Source organism: Phragmites australis, chromosome 6, assembly GCF_958298935.1.
Source record: "Phragmites australis chromosome 6, lpPhrAust1.1, whole genome shotgun sequence".
Taxonomy (NCBI): domain Eukaryota; kingdom Viridiplantae; phylum Streptophyta; class Magnoliopsida; order Poales; family Poaceae; genus Phragmites; species Phragmites australis.
In genome coordinates this window covers 9,062,161-9,081,111 of record NC_084926.1, presented here as the reverse complement: position 1 = coordinate 9,081,111, position 18,951 = coordinate 9,062,161, and the positions used below count along the sequence as shown (strand labels likewise).

The following is an 18,951-nucleotide window of genomic DNA, read 5'->3' as shown; positions in this document are numbered from 1 at the left end:
AGCGAACTATAAGCAGTAACATTATTACAGTGGATGATGCTACAGTACCTTTGTTGTATTGTTTGGTATTAGGCTACTATTTATCGTCTCACAAAATACTATCATATCTGATGTCACGAGTGAATTCAGAAGATTTGAATCCAAAGTGTTGAGGTATCTGAATGCAGATGCGAGATATCCAAATCCAATCGAAACCGAACCAGAGTGACAGGCCGCCGTGCCCCCGGCCTCCAGCATTTACTCGGAGAAATGACGAGGGATCAATGCTCTGCAGCCTTCTTGCCAGTCGCACGCAGAGGAGTCAGGAAGTAGCCAAGTCGGGTAGGCACTTCGGTAGCAGGAGTAGTCCAGTTTGTGTTGTGCGGGTTATTTCGAGTTCGTCTGGAGCCGCCGATTCGAAGATCAGGTGGCCCAGAGCGTAACTGGCGCCGGTGCCGCGTGCATAATGGGGAGGCCCGGGTGCTCCCCAAAGGCAGCAAACAGCGAGACGGGCACGGTGCACTGTACAACAGTACAAAGCCTGGGACAGTACTTATCACATTCTTGATGCCCCATTATCTGTTTCGGTACACGCGACGCGATAAGTTTTGCATATTCTTGGTTTATTTGAAGAAAGGCAACTTGGCATGCACTTACAAATATATAATTTATTTCGATCTTTCATCACTTCTGTATGATATGTTTCCGTCCATTAATTTTTTTATTTAATTATAATTTTTTTATCTATCTCTTGAATATAAATCTTAATACAAATAAACAGTTATGATAAACAGTGACAAATGGACCATTATGACGAGGTGTGGCAGGCGCCATACCTCGATTTTGACTCAGCCCATAAGTCCACCTCCTCGTATGGATATGACCTTCAGCGGTTCAGCAGTCCGGTACTGATTCGATGAGGATTGAGCTCGTTCGATGCTGGCTGCCCGCGAGTCCGTCATACCTCAAATTTAATACTGCCTCTACCACTGCTAATAAATTATATATTATATATATGTCGTAATAAAAAGTTTTCTTCTTTTTAAACACGATATCGCCGGCAGCACACGTGAGGCATCGAAGGTTAGCTTAATCTAGACCTAACCTGTGTAGTGCATAATTGCGGCAAATCTGTCGCGGTGCGATGCACGCAAGCGCACGTACGAACGTTCGTGCAGGCTTCACAAAAGCGTAGAACGTCGCAGGCAGGCAGGCAGCTTGCCAGACGCGGAATATTTATTTTCTGGATGAAGAAACGCAGACTAGTACTCCGTACTATTTTGTATTCGACGCATCACAGGTGAACGGGGAGTGATTGCGGCGCATGGTCGGTTGCTTTCCCTGTCCGTCGCAGAACCGATCAACGTACGTACCTGATGGAGATTGGAGATGATACCCTGACGATCGAGAGGATTAAATCACTCATTAACATTTGGTGTTAATCCGTACGTTAGAATTTCGTGAGGATGAGCGGAAGACTCCCATGAGTTGAGCAGTGGAAAACCGTCACACGTGCGGATGTCGAGGGACCGACAAGCAGCGGACAAGTAGTAGTTAGCACGATCTTAAGTTAGATATCCCGGCCCCACGTCCACGAAAGGTGTGGGCCCCGCTTACCCGTTCTACCACATCATGCGCTCACGTAATCGGGATCGATCGATCGGTGACTAGCTAAGTACTTGTACTGCTACTCCAACATGTCCGGTCGGATTAATTTTTTCATACGTGATGTTTTCATCTCAAAGGCATTACCAGTCCCGGTGCATTCTAGAGCTAAAGCGATTCACCCATGCATGTTGAACTCTGAACGAATACATGTTGAACTCTGGAGAATTTTTACCTCTACTAAAATCAATGCAGCTACGTTGTTTGCCCAGGATAGAAACGGGGTCGAGTTTTGCGAGGAACCATGCTCTATAGAGAAACTTTCTTATCTTCTTTTTATCTGGTCTTTCATACGCAAACACCGCATGCCGGTTCAGTTTTTGGACTTTTCATATGAGAGGTGATCAGATCGACACGTTTACTTCACTATGGCGAACGGAAAAATTTCAAGAAGGTGATTATTGCGAGCTCTTAGCGACCGGTTATCTAGAGTTTGGACTCCCTGGAAAAATTCGTACTAAAGTGTCCGTGGACATACAGTGCAACTCCGATTTGGAGACCAGGGGAACTCCTTTTGGAGGCCTCAAACCGCTGTCTGTGCTAGCGTGTCGGATCGTTCTATCATTTTCTTTGTCCTGATTCGTGACTCCTCTCGGCAATTTTCTCATTTGCTTCAACTTTTTTGGGGCCCGTGACACATTTGTTCCTAGCTTTAGACGTGCCTTGTTATTTGATATCTGCTTGATGCATCTGTTTAAACTACAAGCCGATATAAACACTTAATTTTGTGGTAGCTCAAACAATATTCGATAACAACGTATGCCATATCGGCGCCAGCAAAACAGGCAACACGATCGCTTTCGAAGATCCCGAACGTGGAAAAAACGAAGGCGCAACGGGGAGGCGGACAGGACCGGAGAAGAGGTTTCAGATGCTACTCATTGTGCAGGATGAGGCGGCCGCCGGAACGGCGAAATACGCATGCAGGACGGACGCTGCGCAGCATATGAGAATAGGCTAATGGCGAGCGATATCGTTGTGCATGCCCACGCGCTCTTTTCCACGGGCGACGCGTACGCATGCGCCGCGAATCAGCCGAAAGGCGTATCCTCCTCGCAACGCAAGTCGCCGTCTCCGGCGAAGAAAATAAAAAGATGGCGCACGTACGTGGGCGCCGCCTGGTCGGCGAGGGAGAGGGCCCGCGGGAAAAAGGGCAGCGTTTCAATGCGACGGGACGTGAGAGTACAAGAGGGGAAAGGAAAAGAGGGCGCTCAACAGTGCAATGCACTCGATTATCAATCAGTAGCAGAGCTGCTCGGCTGTTTCGATTGGCATCCATCCATGCATGCGCACAGCACCGGATCAAGGACCGATTACTCTTGATCCAGATCGAGTGCATTGACAAGATTCAGTTCGATTTTATTATGCCGAATTTCCGATCTCTGACTATATTTAAGTTCTAGTGGAATCAATCATGAATAGCTCTCGTCCACCTCCTCGCAAAAGAAATAAAGAAAAAGGCTCTCGTCCACCGCGATTGGATATGTATCGCCGCGATTTTTATTTTTGCTATTTTAATCGTGTGCTTGTGCGTTGAACGTTGGTTGCCCAGAAAGGGCAAATTGATGCGTGCATGCCTAAAGTTTTGCTTGTCGATTAATGGTCCACTTGGCGGGATCAGCTGAACGATTAGGTGGAACGTGTTTGCACGCACGTTGTGATCCTGATGCATGAATAATGGTGCTTGCTTTGACCAGTCATTGGGGACAATGGGCCAATTGAAAGTTTTAGCAGGTGGGCCTCAATTTCGATACTAATTAGTCGCTTCGATTTGTGAAGCGGAAATTGTCGAAATAGTACAAATGTTCGGCACTTGATTAAGAGCAGATCTACAGAACTAAGATTCCTTTTCTTTTGGAAATAAAGCGTATTCACATTTACAAGTTGGTTAGTCCGTATTGTTTCACATTTGTTCAGAAGGTATCTAGCTATTAGTTTTTACTAGTTACATATACGTACGTTATAACATGAGAAAAAAATCACATAGTAAAATAGTTAATGGGTAAAACACATGTATTACAATAAGGAGGAGGTGGTCAGTCCAGGCAGGAGGAGGGGCAGTGCCGGAGGCCACCATGGGAGGGGGTGGTGGCATGGTGGATGGTGGCCATGACCGAGGCAGAGATACAGTGGGAGCGGTGGGGCGTCAGTGGCAGTGGTAGTGAGAATTCTCACTTGTGTGAGAAAGAGAGTGGGAAGTATTTAAAGGGGATAGAGGAGGTGAAGTATTACGGTAGCTGATTCAACGATTTTTGTGTAGATCGGATAGTTGAAAATTTAAATGGTTTGAAACAAAATGTCAACTAGATGCTCCCTTTACATACCCTTTCAAACATTTAGAAAAAAAAACAACAAATGTATGAACAAAATAGAGGAATATTTCTAGGTACTTAGGTAAGGGGAACATGTACATTCATTACGATATAAAGTCATGTTTCTGATTCTTTAAATCATTCCTTCCATCAAAATAATTCCTACATTTTGATTCTGAAATGAAGAAAAGAAAAAGGGAAGCTGAGAAAAATAGACTTACTACTTATTTTAAGTACATGGCTTGATACCCTCGATGGCTCAATCATAGACCCCTTCAGTAATTTGTATTCATCCTTGAAAAGTGAAACAAAACTGCAAAAAAACAAGGTATAAATTTGATGTACATAGCTTATGATAACATTTGAATATATGATACAACAAAGCTAGAATAATAGCATTATTTTCCTATAGTGACACTGGCACACTTAAGTTATAAAGATGAGTATTTTAGGACTAAATTAATAGAGTGAAAGGTACTATCAGTTGTGGCGTGTGGGAATAGAAGTTCCTTAGTTTTTCAACCAGAATAAGGAATTCATGTCAGACTAAACTTAAAAAATTGACAAAAACTCTAGTTTTGATATCTAATAAGCTAAAATTCACATTAGGGGTTGTCAAGTATCAATACTAAAGGTTACAAAAAATGCTCACAACCCACATTATCCTGAATTCTATTACAAGCAACGTTAAAAGTACCATTGGCATGAAAAAAATCTAATAATCAGTGTTCCATCATCAATTAGCTCAAATATCAAACACAACAGAAGAAACACCACTAAGGATGAGTCAAGAAACTAATTAACAACCTTACACATGACATATCAATAAAAGGTAATGTTTGGATTGGATGAATGCGGTAGGAATTTTGAAGGAATTGTACCAATTCATACACAATTCATGTGCTCCAAACAACAAATGTAGCGTGTTGAACGGCCGTCGTTGAATTTACATTCTATTATGTACTATGTAATTATTGTGCATACCTTCAGCAAAATACCATCGTAGAACATTAATCGTAAGTTAAAGTTAGGAGTAGTAGCAAAGTACTGACATTATGAAAATCTCCTTGTGGTATATCAGTCTATGGTGGGGTTCTCATTTTCTACATGTATGATGATGTTAGGATAGACGCCCCACCCCTAGTCTAGTTATTTTTGTTACTTAAGTACTGCTCCTGCACACATATCAGTATACTGTGCCATGGTGACTCCACATCGGATGCATGTCCATGTTGAACAGCCATCGTTGAATTTACATTCTATTGTGTACTATGTAATGTGGATATGAAAACAACCCTATTAGTTAGGTAGCTAAAGAAAATATTGAGTATGACACCCTCCCAGGACGGGTGGTCCATCTGGCCAACCATAGTCGGTGAAATGGAACATTAATCACAAGTTAAAGTTAGAAAAAATATTGAGTATGATCCTATTACATTTTTTAAATCTAAAAATTGCAAATATATACGCTTGTTTAAAAAATTGCAATTGTCGCCCGTTGAAAGGGCGGCATATAGTGTTAGTGACCTTCCAACAGTCAACTAGGCCATGGTGACTCCACATCGGATGCATGTCCACGTTTGCAAGCCACGTCGATCTGTCACCCATTGAATGGTCCATGTTGCCCTTTTGAGTCTAGATTTTTAATTTTTTTAAAACATGCACATATATTTGTAATTTTTTATTTAAAAAGTATTTTAAAATTTCACGCGTTCACCTAGGGTGGCCGTCCACACACATCTGTTGGTCGGCCTTCCAGCATGTGTAAGCTTGTTCACCCGGTAGAGGATTTTTTATTTTAATTTTCAAATTTAGTAATCTTAGACGACCGTTTGAAAAATTGCAACTATAGGTACATGCCACTTCTAACGAGCGACAAGTTTAAAAAAATAAACATGTCACTCTTCCAACAGATGATATATTAAAAAATAAAAATACAGCATTTTATAGTCCTCAAAATTCAAATGTAAATGGTCATAAAAATTTATGAAAAACAAGTATAGTGTAGAGTATGCTACCATCTAGCTCTCATAAAAATTTTAGAGAACAGTGGAATGTTGCGTTTTTATTTTGGGCAACATGTTATTTTTTTTAAACATGCCCTTCCAATGGGTGATAAACATCTATTTGTGCTATTTTTCAAACAGACGCGTAAAACTTCTAAATTTGAAAAATTAACATAAAAAATCCCCGGTAGAGGCCCCCAGCCCAAAGGTTGGACAATCCGGCGCTCTAAGACTTTCCGGCCCAGTAATAGTTAGACTATCCAGAACAGTATCAGGCCCAATTTTCATTGTGGGCAGCTCGCCTGGAATGGCCCGCGGTGTGGAGATGAGACTTTCAGAGGCCTTTCCAGTTGCCAACTGTTACCAACAATTCAAGACCTTTTGCCTCATTTTGCCATGAAATTCCACTTCGCAGGAAACATGGAAGTGTCTTCCTCGAATGGCACAAAGTTATCCAGGGAGGATAGGGGACTACGGCGATCCAACATGCAGCCTTGCAGCGCGTGACAATCCTTCCCAAATCAGTACAGTAGCACACTGCATAGCCTATGTGTATCCATGGGGGCGACGCGATGTTAGCTACTGAACCCATCGTAATCAAGCTGTTCTCACATATACAACTATAACCTCGTACGATTCCTCTAAAATATTTTATGATATGGCAGCTACTGACAAAGCCCCGATCGAAGAACTTGCGAATTCAGAGGCGTCCGCGTCTAGAAGAATTCAAACAGTGGTACCAGGGGTGACTGAATGTCAGCTAGCTGCAGCAAAACTCGACGCTATAGCACGCCAAGCAATTCAACTTGCGACGTAACTGCCAAACCAACGGTCGCCGTTTATCTAGTTGAAAGGGAAAGGAAAGGGCAGGCTCTGGGAAATCGGAGACAATCGCCGCCGGGTCACTTTCCGACACGATTTGCAATCTAGAACCCCCAAGACCAAGTCCAATATAACTGCCTCTCAACCGTGGAGTGGGATCCTCTTCCGTGCGGCTTGATTCGACCTTTTGCACTGATCCAGCTCGTACGGTGCTCAGCGAATCCCACGCTATGCTACTCCGACGAGTGCGCATCAAGCTGCCCATCAAGCTTTTCAACAGACGTCGCCGTCGCAGAAGAAGAGCCCCAGGCGGCCAGGCCCCAGCGCGCAGCGGCAGCGAGAGGCCCAGGCTCCCAGCCGGCCCACCTGCGTCCCATGCCTGCGCGTTGCGCGCGTCCCCGTCCCCGACCCGGCGAGCTCCAGCTGGTTCCGACCCAAATAACCCCTCGAGCCCGAACCCACTCCCAGCCCCGACCCATCAAGTCGCACAACCTGGCTGGCGCCTCTCGTGCCGCACCGCGTCGGAACAGAGCACGCGGCCACGTCCCTCTCCACGCGCTAAACTATATAGCCCGCCACCTTTCCCTCCGGATTCAAATCGAATGCGTCGACTCATTCTTCCACCCCTCCGCTTGCTCACTACTGCAGTAGAGCAGCCATGGACGTCGGCGCGTTCAGCAGCGACTGCTCCTCGGGGACGCCGTCCCCGGTCGGCGGCGACGACGGCTCCTCCTCGTACATGACGGTGTCGTCGGCGCCGCCCAAGCGGCGCGCCGGGCGGACCAAGTTCAAGGAGACGCGGCACCCGGTGTACAAGGGCGTGCGCCGGAGGAACCCCGGCAGGTGGGTGTGCGAGGTGCGGGAGCCGCACGGCAAGCAGCGGATATGGCTCGGGACTTTCGAGACCGCCGAGATGGCGGCGCGCGCGCACGACGTGGCCGCTCTGGCGCTGCGCGGGCGCGCCGCATGCCTCAATTTCGCCGACTCGCCACGGCTGCTCAGGGTCCCGCCGGCGGGCTCCGGGCACGACGAGATACGGCGGGCGGCGGCCCAAGCTGCCGAGCAGTTCCGGCCAGCCCCCGACCAGGGCAATGTGGCCGCCGAGGAGGCGGCTGCTACACCAGGCGCCTTGTCTAGCGTGACGCAGACCGCGGATGATCACCCGTACTGCATGATTGACGATAGGCTCGACTTTGGGATGCAGGGGTACCTCGACATGGCTCAGGGGATGCTTATTGACCCGCCACCATTGGCAGGTTCGTCTGCGACTGGCGGCGACGAAGACGACGACGGTGAGGTCAATCTCTGGAGCTACTGATCGTGCGCGTTTGAAGCAAGCTAACTTGCTTTGGACGCAGAACTTCCAATGTACAGGCTATGGGAATCTAGTACGAGCCAAATATACCCCTGCTCTTCTGTTCTGATGAAGTGTGATCAGGAGAAGCATAAAATGCGGTTTATCTGCAGTTTGGTAGGCGGTTGAGCGTTGGTGCTAAAGATCAGTAGATCACTCTTTCTATGCATTATGCATAAGAACGGCGATCTTGAGAGTGTTATCATGAGCACTTGAGTAATAAGCAGCAATGTATGTGGCGTGATATATGAAATTGGGAATGGTCCAGTGGTATTGCTGCATTGACTTGACATGTTGCAGGGATCAGCAACCAGATATAAAAAGCTAGACCTTTAAATCCACTGCTCCAAGTCCATGTGATTCTTCTGTCTTGAAATCCTTACCACTACAAGGAATCGTAATGCGGTCGCTGTTGTCCGGAGTTCTGTTTCAAGTATTAGAGCCCTCCCGCCCCCCGCCCCAACCCCCAAGTAATAAGTATCCAGTGCTCCAGGTTCATGTGATTCTTCTGCCGTGAAATTCTTACCCCCACAAGTAATCATAATGCGGTCGCTGTAGTTTGGAGTTCTATTTTAAGTATTTAGATCCCTTTCCCCAAAAGGAAATTTTAAGTATCTAGAGCTACAGTACTTTAATTAAAGGGTTAGTTAGATCATGCCATTATAAATTCTCTGATTTCAAAATATACCGCTGCATAGTCGAAAATTGGATCCATGCCATTATAATTTTGTACGAATTTGAACCATGCCATTTTGTACGCATCCGGCTCGTTTGAGCCCGCTTGCAGGCTATTGTATTTCTGTATGGATAATTTGGCCCCGTCGCAGCTTATATGAGTCCTCGGTTCGACCTGACCAGCTCGCGTTGTCATTGCTCTCGTGCCTAATGAACCCTAACCCGCTGCTTTGGTGCCTGACGGCAACGGTGGAGGTGACTAGATGCTTGAAGCTCGTCACCGGTGATGGAGGTGGAGGGCACCTGAGGTCCGGGAAGACGCTCGTCATCGACCCCATCTGCAGCGACATGGTCTGCAGCGGCCAGTGGAAAGCAAGTAGCGGTGGCCTACGACAACGACCCTACAGCAAGGTACGTCGTCCCTTGGCTTTGGCCTTCAATCTGGTTTGCGAAGGAGCTAGCCATAATCCCAACAAGCCTGACGCAGGGCACCATGTCACGGCTTGCGCAACTGGCAGCAAGGGGAAAGACCTACCGCTTGTTGATTGCCTAGCCTGTGTGATTACTATGATTAAGATCAAGAGCAAGCAGTCTGATACTTATGACAAAATTTTCTATAAGAGAATGACATACCGGTGGGTTGGTTCGAATTTGTGCATTTTTGCAGATTGTCGATGTTGTTTGGAGTTGATGATTGTGTGGTTTTGCTGTTTCGCTGCATAACAATAAGACTTGTGAATTTTTCAAGTGGGAGAAGGAGTATGAGAAGTACATGCGGCAACTCGAACAGGATGAAGTGCCTGGTAGCTCTATCGATGGACAAGAAAATGCTGAAAGAGTTGAATTGGAGCAGTAGATTCTGGAGGTGAAGCAGCAGTTGTTGATGCCAAGGAACAAATATGGGAGCTGAAGCTTCAGATTAGCAGACTGAAGCAACAAATTGTATTGTGTGAGAGGAAGAAGGGGATTGTACTGAACAATGTGTGTGCAGCTGCTGTTTGTTTGGTGTTGTGTTAGGAATTCTTGTTGCAGCTATGTTCAAGTGAACAAAGCTGATGTTAGTGCAATGTAATGTGTATTCCTTGGAATGTAATTTTTGTTCATTTTACATTGAACTTTACATAGCGGCAACCATGTAATTCTTGTTCATGAATCCTTTGAACTTGTAACAGGATGAACTTTGCATTACAGATGCATTTCACAGATGGAATAACATGAAGATAACGTGTGCATTTCACTTTACATTGAACTTTACATAGCAGCAGCAATGTAATTCTCGTTCATGAATCCTTTGAAATTTGCATTGCAGAATCATTTCACAGATGGAATAACAAGATGATAACTTATGCATTTAAGCATAGATTAAGATATAACATGTCCATCACAAGCAAATATTACTTATCCACTAACAGAAAATAGAAATTACATAGAAGTTTGCATAGCAAGCCCAGCTGAGCATAGCACGTCCACTACAAGCAAATATTACTTGTCCACTAACAAAAACTAGAAATTATATAGAAGTTTGCCTACACAAGGGCTATCAGATGCCCAACCAATTAGAGAGCCTTCTAACAATTCTTATAGGTGGTGCACTGGAGGTAGCCTTTTCCTTCCTCTTCTTAGGTGTCTTCTTCTTTTTAGGAGTCCTCTTCTTCTTAAGTGTCCTCTTCTTGCTTGAGGTATTGTCTCCTTCTATATCTCTCTTCCTGCATATGGTCAAAATCAGGTGAGCAAAAATGGTAGATTTCTTTATAAAGGATGATTATGGACAATACCTCTTCATTGGTGTTGCTTGATTGGCATCATATCCATCCTCTGGTGCTTGTGCAAGCTTGCAAGTCTTCTCAAAGTGACTAAAACCTCCACATCTTTTGCATCTCACCCTTCTTGCACCAGGTTCAAGGACTCCCCCCCCCTCCTATCCTTTGAACTCTGAGCCACCTAGGTACTCTTTTTTGTGTTGGTGGGAATAATTTGAACCCAAGATCAACCATTGACCACTGTGACCTATATGTCATTGCTTCAATTCTCCCAGCATATGCTGTCCTAAACTTGCTCATTGAGTAATATTTATGAACAAAATCTTCAATTTTGATACCTCTATTGGAACAGATCCATCCTAGGGCATGGTTGCATGGCATTCCAGTGACTTGCCACTGCCTGCAAGAACATTTGTGATTTTTCAGATCCATTGTGTGTCTCCTTGTGATGTTGACTGCATCAACTAGTGTGACCTATGCAAAGTCTTCATCACTTCTGGCCACCTTCACTACTCTAAGGTTGTTGCTTGCTTTATTCAGTTCTTTCATAACACTTGGCAGTATACCATCCTGCATTTCTCTCCCAACCATCCTCCTCAGACATATCTTCTCCATAATCATCTCTCTCAAAGAATCCACCACCTCGTGAAGATACAGACCCTTGATTGGTTTGATCGACTTGTTGAAACTTTCAGCCACATTATTTGTCAGGTAGTCAAACTTGCTTTTTTATGAGAAACCACACCTATATCAAATCATATAGTGATGACTCTGTAGATATTCTATGGCATCTAGAGCAGCTTCATAAATCTATTGCATGTGCCACCTGAACCTATCCTCAATGTAACTCCTTGCAGCTGGATACAGGTGTTGGGTGAAGATAGGGCCATGGTATCTCTTCATGAAGTTCCCAAAGAGACGTCTCATACATTCTTTATACTCAGCTTCATGAAAGACATCATCCACAGCCTATTCCAACCATTTACAAGCATCAACAGATACAACCAAACATGTAGGAGCACCTATAGCTCTATGTAACTGTTGTATGAACCATAATCAGTTATCAACTGTCTCAGAGTCAAAAATAGCATAAGCCACATAAAACAACCAATTGTGTCCATCTACAAAAGTAGCTAAGGCCAGCTGTCCAGTATATTTGCCATACAAGCTAGTTGAATCTACTGCTATGTATGGTCTACAACCTACCAAGAATCCATCTACACATGGTTTTAGAGCAAAAAAAATATCCTCTTGAGACACACTTTACCAATGTTCTGTAGGTCAATTTCCACAAATGAACCTAGGGATTTCTTCTCAATCTCTGCTCTCCAATTGAATAGCAGCTGGAAGCTCTCTTCATACTTTCCATGAATCTTGTCAAGTGCAAGCCTCATCACTGCCCAAGACTTAGAATACTTCAACTTGATCATATAATGCTCCTACAGTTTCTCTTGTGCATCCTTTGGACCTTTCTATGAGTTGTTCTTGATCTAGTCCCCAAGTCTATCCGCAACCCACTCTTGAATGGCCATCTTCTCTTCCTTCAGCTTGGTGGTTGGACAATTGTGTTCAAATGGGAGAACCTTTATCCGCAGAAGCAGAGAAGGAATTATTATCACACAACCAATATTAGAGTGAAATAAACTACAATTAGACTGAAATAAACTGCAGCTACCTTTATTGTGCTGCTATCTTGGAGCCTAGAAGCATGAATGCACCATGGACACCCCTCATGCGAGCAACTAGGAATGAATCTAGTGGTATCTATTTTCAAATTAGCAAACTAAAATCCTCTTGTAATGGCATAGTGCCTAATTATTATTTTTGAATGTTATGATGTCAAGGAATAAAACACCCTCTGCAATGACAGGGTTATGTGGATCATGCAGGACATTAAGTTCCTATGGGTCTGCATCAGTGATCTCTGCCTCAGGAGGCACCCCTTTGGCACCAGATTGAGCAGGCTCAGAAGGTTGTGTATTGTATGTTGGCTTAGAGAGTTGTGTATTGTTTGTTGACTCAGAGGGTTCTGTATTGTCTGTTGACTTAGATGGTTGTGCAGGTGGTATATGAACATACAATTGCTCATCATCTACACCAACATACTCCTCTGTATTGTCAAAGAGATCAGGCGCTAAACCATATGCTTCTTTAGCTGCAGGTCCTCTAGAATTTGCCACTTTAGATGCAGATGCTCCCTAACCTGTCTGAGGTGGTGCGATGGGATGACATGTTTCACTAGGTACTACTTCAGATGGCAAAACACTCACAATAGGTACTTTAGGTGGCACACCACATAGAGGTTACAATACATTAAGCTCATGTACCTCAACCACTGCACTGTCAAGCACTCCTACAACAAGCTGACCACACATATCTGGTTTGTATATTTCAAAGAAATCTACCATCTGACTGACATCTACTAGCATGACGTCCTCACCCAACCTCTTGTCATGGAATCACAGACTCGTTGTCTGGTTCGTGTCCCATTTTAACTCGATGCATAAGCTATTCATCACTGAATCTAGTGAAAAAACCATCTACCTCCGGAACCCATTTCACAATCCGGTCCTCGTTATAAGCTTTCCTACCATCTGAGTCTCTAGTCACAAAACCTTGAACCTTGAGCTCTAGTGTGAATCAATTCCTACTGAGAAAGAGGATCAAATCGAATCAAACCTACTCGAATCCGGAACAACATCTAGTAAATCCAGCTAATCCAGAGGCATTTTGGGGTGGAGGGGAGGGGGATGGATGTTACCTCGGCTCAGAGTGGCCCTTCTCCTCCATTGGCACCGGAGGGGGCTGGAGACGGGGTCGTTGACAAGCGTCTTCCCGGACCTCAGGTGCCCTCTGCCTCCATCGCCAGTGACATCCAGTTGCCTCAGTCGCTGCCGTCAAGCACCAGAGCAGTGGGTTAGGGTTCGTCGGGCACGAGAGCAATGACAGTGTGAGCTGGTTGGATTGAACCGAGGACTCGTATAAGCTGTGACAAGGCCAAATCATCCATACGGAAATACAGTAGCCTGCAAGCAGGCCCAAACGAGCCAAGCGCGTACAAAATGGCATGGTTCGAATTCGTACAAAATTATAATTGCATGGATCTAATTTCCGACTATGCATTGGTATATTTTGAAACCAGAGAATTTATAATGGTACGAATCTAATTAACCCTTAATTAAAGGTTGTGGAGCTCAAACCAGTAAAAAATAGTACTTATTGTTCAAAAAGTTCTGTTTAAAAAGATTGATCGTATTGTTCAAAAAAAGTCGTAAATACAAAATTAGGCCTAAAAAATTCTATTTTAAAAACTTTTTGATAATTGAACAGCAGTGACTTTTTTGTTTTAGTTTTGTGGTTTGCTCGTATGTGTGTATATATATGTGTATATTCTCAATAAAAAAAATTACATAGTATTCTTCAGATAGCATGTGACAGTTCTTACAAAGACATTTGTTCTGATAGATTTTCGGTCCATGCATGACAAAGCCGAAATATAAGTTGAATCAGGATCTTATACAGCGATAATATACATACTACATCCGTTCTCTTTTACTTATTATTTAGGACATATCGACATGGTCTCCAATAAATACGTTTAATCATTACTTTTTGACAACTAGCTTTTAGTAAAATTTGATAAAAATTAGATGATATTAAACATTTTTCATGATAAATTCACTACTATCATTTTCATATATTAAATTCTAATAATTTTATGTATATTAGTGATTAAATTTTTTAAAGTTTAACTACGTATATTCTATTTAAAAATGGAGGTAGTAACTCGTAGACTCCCTCATGCCACTTGTTAAAAAAAAAAAGGGAAAACTGCAACCACCCCCCCCCCCCCCGCCGCCTCAAAAGTCACTTGGATTTTGACTTCCCCCCCCTCCCAAAATTATTTTGTTGCAAAAAACCCCCAAAAGTTTGACTTTGTTGCAAAAAACCTCCTAAAAATTCAAAAAATAAAAAAATTATAAAAAAATTCGAAAAAAACTAGAGACAATTCTAAGACCTTCTGTGAATTTTTTTTTCAAAAATAATATCCTTTGCGTCATATTTCATGGAGAGAAAGTTTGGAAAAAAAAGAAAAATGTGCAGCTCATTTATTAACTCATGTTATTTTAACTTTGTCATGTCTACCATTATTTTTCCTACATAAATAATTATTTAAGTAAACTAATAAAAGTGGTTTTACTAATTTTGGGGGTGTTATAGATTAGTTATGAATTAATCTATCTGCAACACATTTACTCAATCCTGCACGTTACAATAACTATTTCAAGATTTCATGTATTTTTACAAGATAGAGGATCATGTAAGAAGACTAAAAAATTTTGTTTCATGATTTTTGGATTAGTAAATAATTAACTATGCATTTAACTGGAATTAATAAATGAGTTGCACGTTTTTCTTTTTTTCAAACTTACTGTTCGTGAAATATGATGCAAAGGATATTATTTTTGAAAACAAATTTCACAAAATGTCTTATAATTTTCTCTAGTTTTTTTAGATTTTTTTGTGATTTTTTTTAAAATTGAATTTTTGGGGGTGTTTTTGCAACAAAATCAAACATTTGGGCGTTTTTTGCAACAAAATAATTTTTTTTGGGGAAAGTCAAAATCCAAGTGACTTTGGGGGGTTTGCATTTATCCCTAAAAAAAAAGACTGCCTGCCTGCCTGCCTGTTTTTGTTTTACAATTTTTTTTAGACGAACTGCTTTTGTTTTACAATTTTTTTAGACGAACTGCTTTTGTTTTACATTTTTTTTAGACGAACTGCTTTTGTTTTACAAATTGCCAATTCGTGGTTCGCATTCAGAGTTGATGACCAACATATTACTCAAAAGGCTTTTGACGATGTCAATGAAAGCCCCGTAGGCCTCAGCTGGCAAGCCGCGGGAAAAAAAGTTAGCGGTCTTGCGTCACTTCAGAGTTCGGAGTGGAGAAAGGCCACTCATTGCTGCGCTCTCTCGTCAGGCAACTCGGACCGCGAGTTGCCAACCCAACTAGGCTTTGCCAGCTCACGGCGTCTTCCTCCTTTTTTACCCAGTCCTCCCGCGGGTTCGCGCCGCCGCCGAAGAATGGAAGTTTCTGTCCACTCTGGAAACGTCGTCTTTACGGGTAGGGCTCGGCGTCGGCTCAGTTCGTGTAGAGGGGCAGCTGATGCTGTTCGTCCATACTGGATTACTGGTACGTTGGGTACAGATAGGTTGAGCAGTGACGGATCCGGAATTTCCTCGACTTATTTCTCTCCTCTTCTCTTTTTTTCTTCTTCCTCCTTCTCCTCCTACTCTTCTCCTCTCCTTACTCTTTCATGCCTAAAAATTAAAAGGGGCTTGGAGGCTGCTAAGTCTCCCAGGTAGGGGCTGAGGATGTGAGAGATCATCTGACCGCACTAGATACCCAGTTTGTTCAGTGCCCCTACGGCTTGATCATCTGCTGATTTACACTGGTGGTGCTGCAGCAACATGTCCAGCATTCTGCCACGTGCCGCCGCGTGAGGCTTGTGTGGTGCTTGGGTGGTAGCCCACCGAAAAAATATCAACCATTGGATAACAATTGCATGAACTGATAGTGAAATAAACCATGAAACTACGTTTAATTTCAGGCTAGTATGTGTTCTAAAAAATAGCCCGTCGTTGATGGGGAAAAATTCCCTTAGAAAACATGAAGGCCCTGTTTGAATCGCAGAAATTTCACATACATTTTATTGGAATTAGTACAAATCCTGTAGTAATCCATTGCTATTCCCGCTTCCCAAACAGGGCTAAGTCTAGTATAAAGTTCCCCCAGAGCAGTCTAGTACCAATTGTGATGAATCATCAGAAAAAGCTATAGGTGTTCAAAGTACATAAAAGAATTTAAGAGTACTCTCTTAAATACGAAAATAATTATATGAATCTGATAGTATCATTTTTTGGCGACGCAATATCATATGTTTCATGCATTTCATCATGCATGTATATATATACATCGGGAATGTGTCGAAAGCTTCGTGATGAGTCTATTTAACCCTGATGGGTTCAAATGCTATGACTGTCCGACGTGCCAAACTTCTTTTGTGATCTGCAGAACTCCTGCTAGTATTAGACACGAGGGAAAAGAAAATCATGCATACATCTGCAATCTAGATTGGCAACTGCCACATGATTATCTAGGTTCGGCGATGGAGATGGTGGCATTCAAGTAAGCGATGCACTCGGTCGGCAGACTGAGAAATGTGTTCATGAAGAGGTCATCAATCGGATCGACGACGGCCACCCCAACCAGCTTGCATCTGCCTTCACCGTCCATTCTTTCTCCAACCCCGGACCTTATGGTTCCCTTGGATTCCTCGGAGGTTAGTGTTGTGTCGACGAACAACGGCGGCGCTTTGTAGAAGCTCCCGACCGAGAAACAGAACCTCGACCTGAACTTGAGATCAACCTGCACGAAGATACGCACATTTCTGGTCAACGTCTGTTTTTTTTTTTTTTTTTGGGTGGAGAACATGAATTTTTTTGCGTGTCATTTCATTAAGCACAGGAAAAAGAAGTCCATAAATGACTTCTGATATTTTTCATCATATTTTCTGATTACTGGTACAACACAACGGGATTTCTCTTTGGTTGCGTTCAGTAATCAGGAGAGTCATCTGCAGTGTTTGATAGCTGAAAACTGCACATGGATGGGGAGAAATCTGGTGTCAGCTCTGTTACCTGACCAGTGCCTCGGTCGATGGTTCCGCCCAGAGCCTCGGGCAAGATGTCGATCTTGAGGAACGGCGGCAGCGGCAGCCCGAGGAACCTGGCCGTCACACCGGACATGGGCGGGATGTACAGGCACGCCACGTCGAAGTCGACCAGTACCGTGCCGTCCTCCCCGCCCTCCGCGCTGCGCCCGGCGCCCACGCCGCAGCCGCCCTGCGCGTTGTACTCAAAGTCCGGGTACCTGGAGATGCCGAGCAGGCAGCCGTCCCGCGTCCTGAACTCGACGCTGAGCACGTCGGTGCCGGGACGAGCCTGGGAAGCGACGGCGGGGGAAGATTGCTGTTCGCTTCCGCGGGTGCATGTAACCACCACGGCTCCGCGTCTGTTGGACGGGGGTCGCAGGGATTGCCGGGGTGCAGCGGCAGCGGGAGCGCGTGGTCTCGTCGGATTCCCGAGTTTTTGCCGGGTTGGTAGGTTTGGCGAGGAGGTTTTGATGCCGCCGGGTGGTGCCATGGGAGTGCACGCACCGTACTGAGCAGCACGGCAGCGGTGGTGAAAACCAGTCGATGCTGCTTCGGGTCCTGAGGTAGCTAGCAATGGCCTTCGATGGCCACGGCCTTATCGCTTCGATTTGTTGGCATCCGTTGTTGCCTTTCTTTTTTCCGAGGTATGTGAATTCCCGAATTTTTTATATTTGTTTAACATTGCAAAACTCTAACCTACCGTCACCAATTGACGACAATTCGTGGGGTTCATGGTCAAACGGTATTGAATAAAATAGCCGTGCTAACTTTGCCACGGTGATGTGTCGTCTGTTGGATGACAGAAGGTGTCACCCTTCCAATAGGGATAAGAGCATATATGCGCATCTAGACCTATTAGAAAAAATGTAACCTATTAGATATAGGTTATCTTTTCCTCTATAATAATGTATTGGCTTCATAGCTTGCTTATTTGTTCCATCTGCCAATAGAGAGAACAGAGGAAGAGAGATAAAAGAGGAGAAGGAGGAGTAGAGGAGAGTGGACCGGAGGGGAGGGAGTTGGAAACGGCAAAGCCTTGAAAAAAAATTCCTTTCTTTTTTTGACAAATCAGTTAGAGTAACCACTAAACCTAGATTTAGACATAGATTAGAACTTAGATCTAATTTTAGATAAAGTATAAAATACATATCTAGTTTTAGATTTAGCTATCCATATAAGTAATAATAGTAAAGTTTTTTGTCGATAATTGGCGAGCATGTTGGATAAGTGACTGTTTATGATTTTTACGGAGATAGTGATATTTTTATAGTTGGAAGGGGTAGTTGTCGGAGGGTGAACTCCTCAAACGGGGATCCGGAGGGACCCTTTTGAGATTCGGCCGGAGGATGATTCTGAACCCGCTTCGTAGGTGAAATAAATATGAGTAAATGAGATGCAGGTGGGGTGGAATGATCGAATGCAGGAGGAAGTAAATGCTAAGGGAATTTTTAGACAGGTTCGAGCCGCACTGAGTGAAACACCCTACTCCTGTGTGTATGCTATAAATGCTTTGAGAATGACTCTCGGAGGATCTGCTGTGTTACAAGAATATTTGTCTAAGTCTAGAACTCCATGCTCCTTGTTCTTCGGTTGATCCAAGCCTCTGTCTTTTGTGTCTTGTGTTCTTCGAGACTCGTCGATGTCTGTCCTCAAAAACTCTC

General features: G+C 43.9%; 2 protein-coding genes across 2 annotated transcripts; one reads left to right on the top strand and one right to left on the bottom strand.

Moving 5' to 3' along the window:
• Positions 1-7,363: 7,363 nt before the first annotated feature.
• On the top strand, positions 7,364-8,479 carry LOC133921548 (dehydration-responsive element-binding protein 1G-like). The gene has a single exon (XM_062366470.1). It carries the CDS (start codon positions 7,443-7,445, stop codon positions 8,100-8,102), a length of 660 nt encoding a protein of 219 aa, XP_062222454.1. The 5' UTR covers positions 7,364-7,442; the 3' UTR covers positions 8,103-8,479.
• Positions 8,480-16,458: 7,979 nt separating this feature from the next.
• On the bottom strand, positions 16,459-17,901 carry LOC133921547 (uncharacterized). Its single transcript, XM_062366469.1, has 2 exons — positions 17,277-17,901; positions 16,459-17,004 (listed from the first exon to the last, which is right to left on the bottom strand). The coding sequence occupies exons 1-2, from the start codon at positions 17,778-17,780 to the stop codon at positions 16,729-16,731; spliced, it is 780 nt and encodes a 259-aa protein (XP_062222453.1). The 5' UTR covers positions 17,781-17,901; the 3' UTR covers positions 16,459-16,728.
• Between the last annotated feature and the right edge of the window lie 1,050 nt (positions 17,902-18,951).

Bases quoted from the DNA above. Each gene is read 5' to 3' on its own strand.
- LOC133921548 (XM_062366470.1), top strand. From the start codon at position 7,443: ATGGACGTCGGCGCGTTCAGCAGCGACTGCTCCTCGGGGACGCCGTCC.
- LOC133921547 (XM_062366469.1), bottom strand. From the start codon at position 17,780: ATGGCACCACCCGGCGGCATCAAAACCTCCTCGCCAAACCTACCAACC. The intron at 17,005-17,276 runs GTAACAGAGCTG...ATCTTCGTGCAG, and splicing joins TCGACCGAGGCACTGGTCAG to GTTGATCTCAAGTTCAGGTC.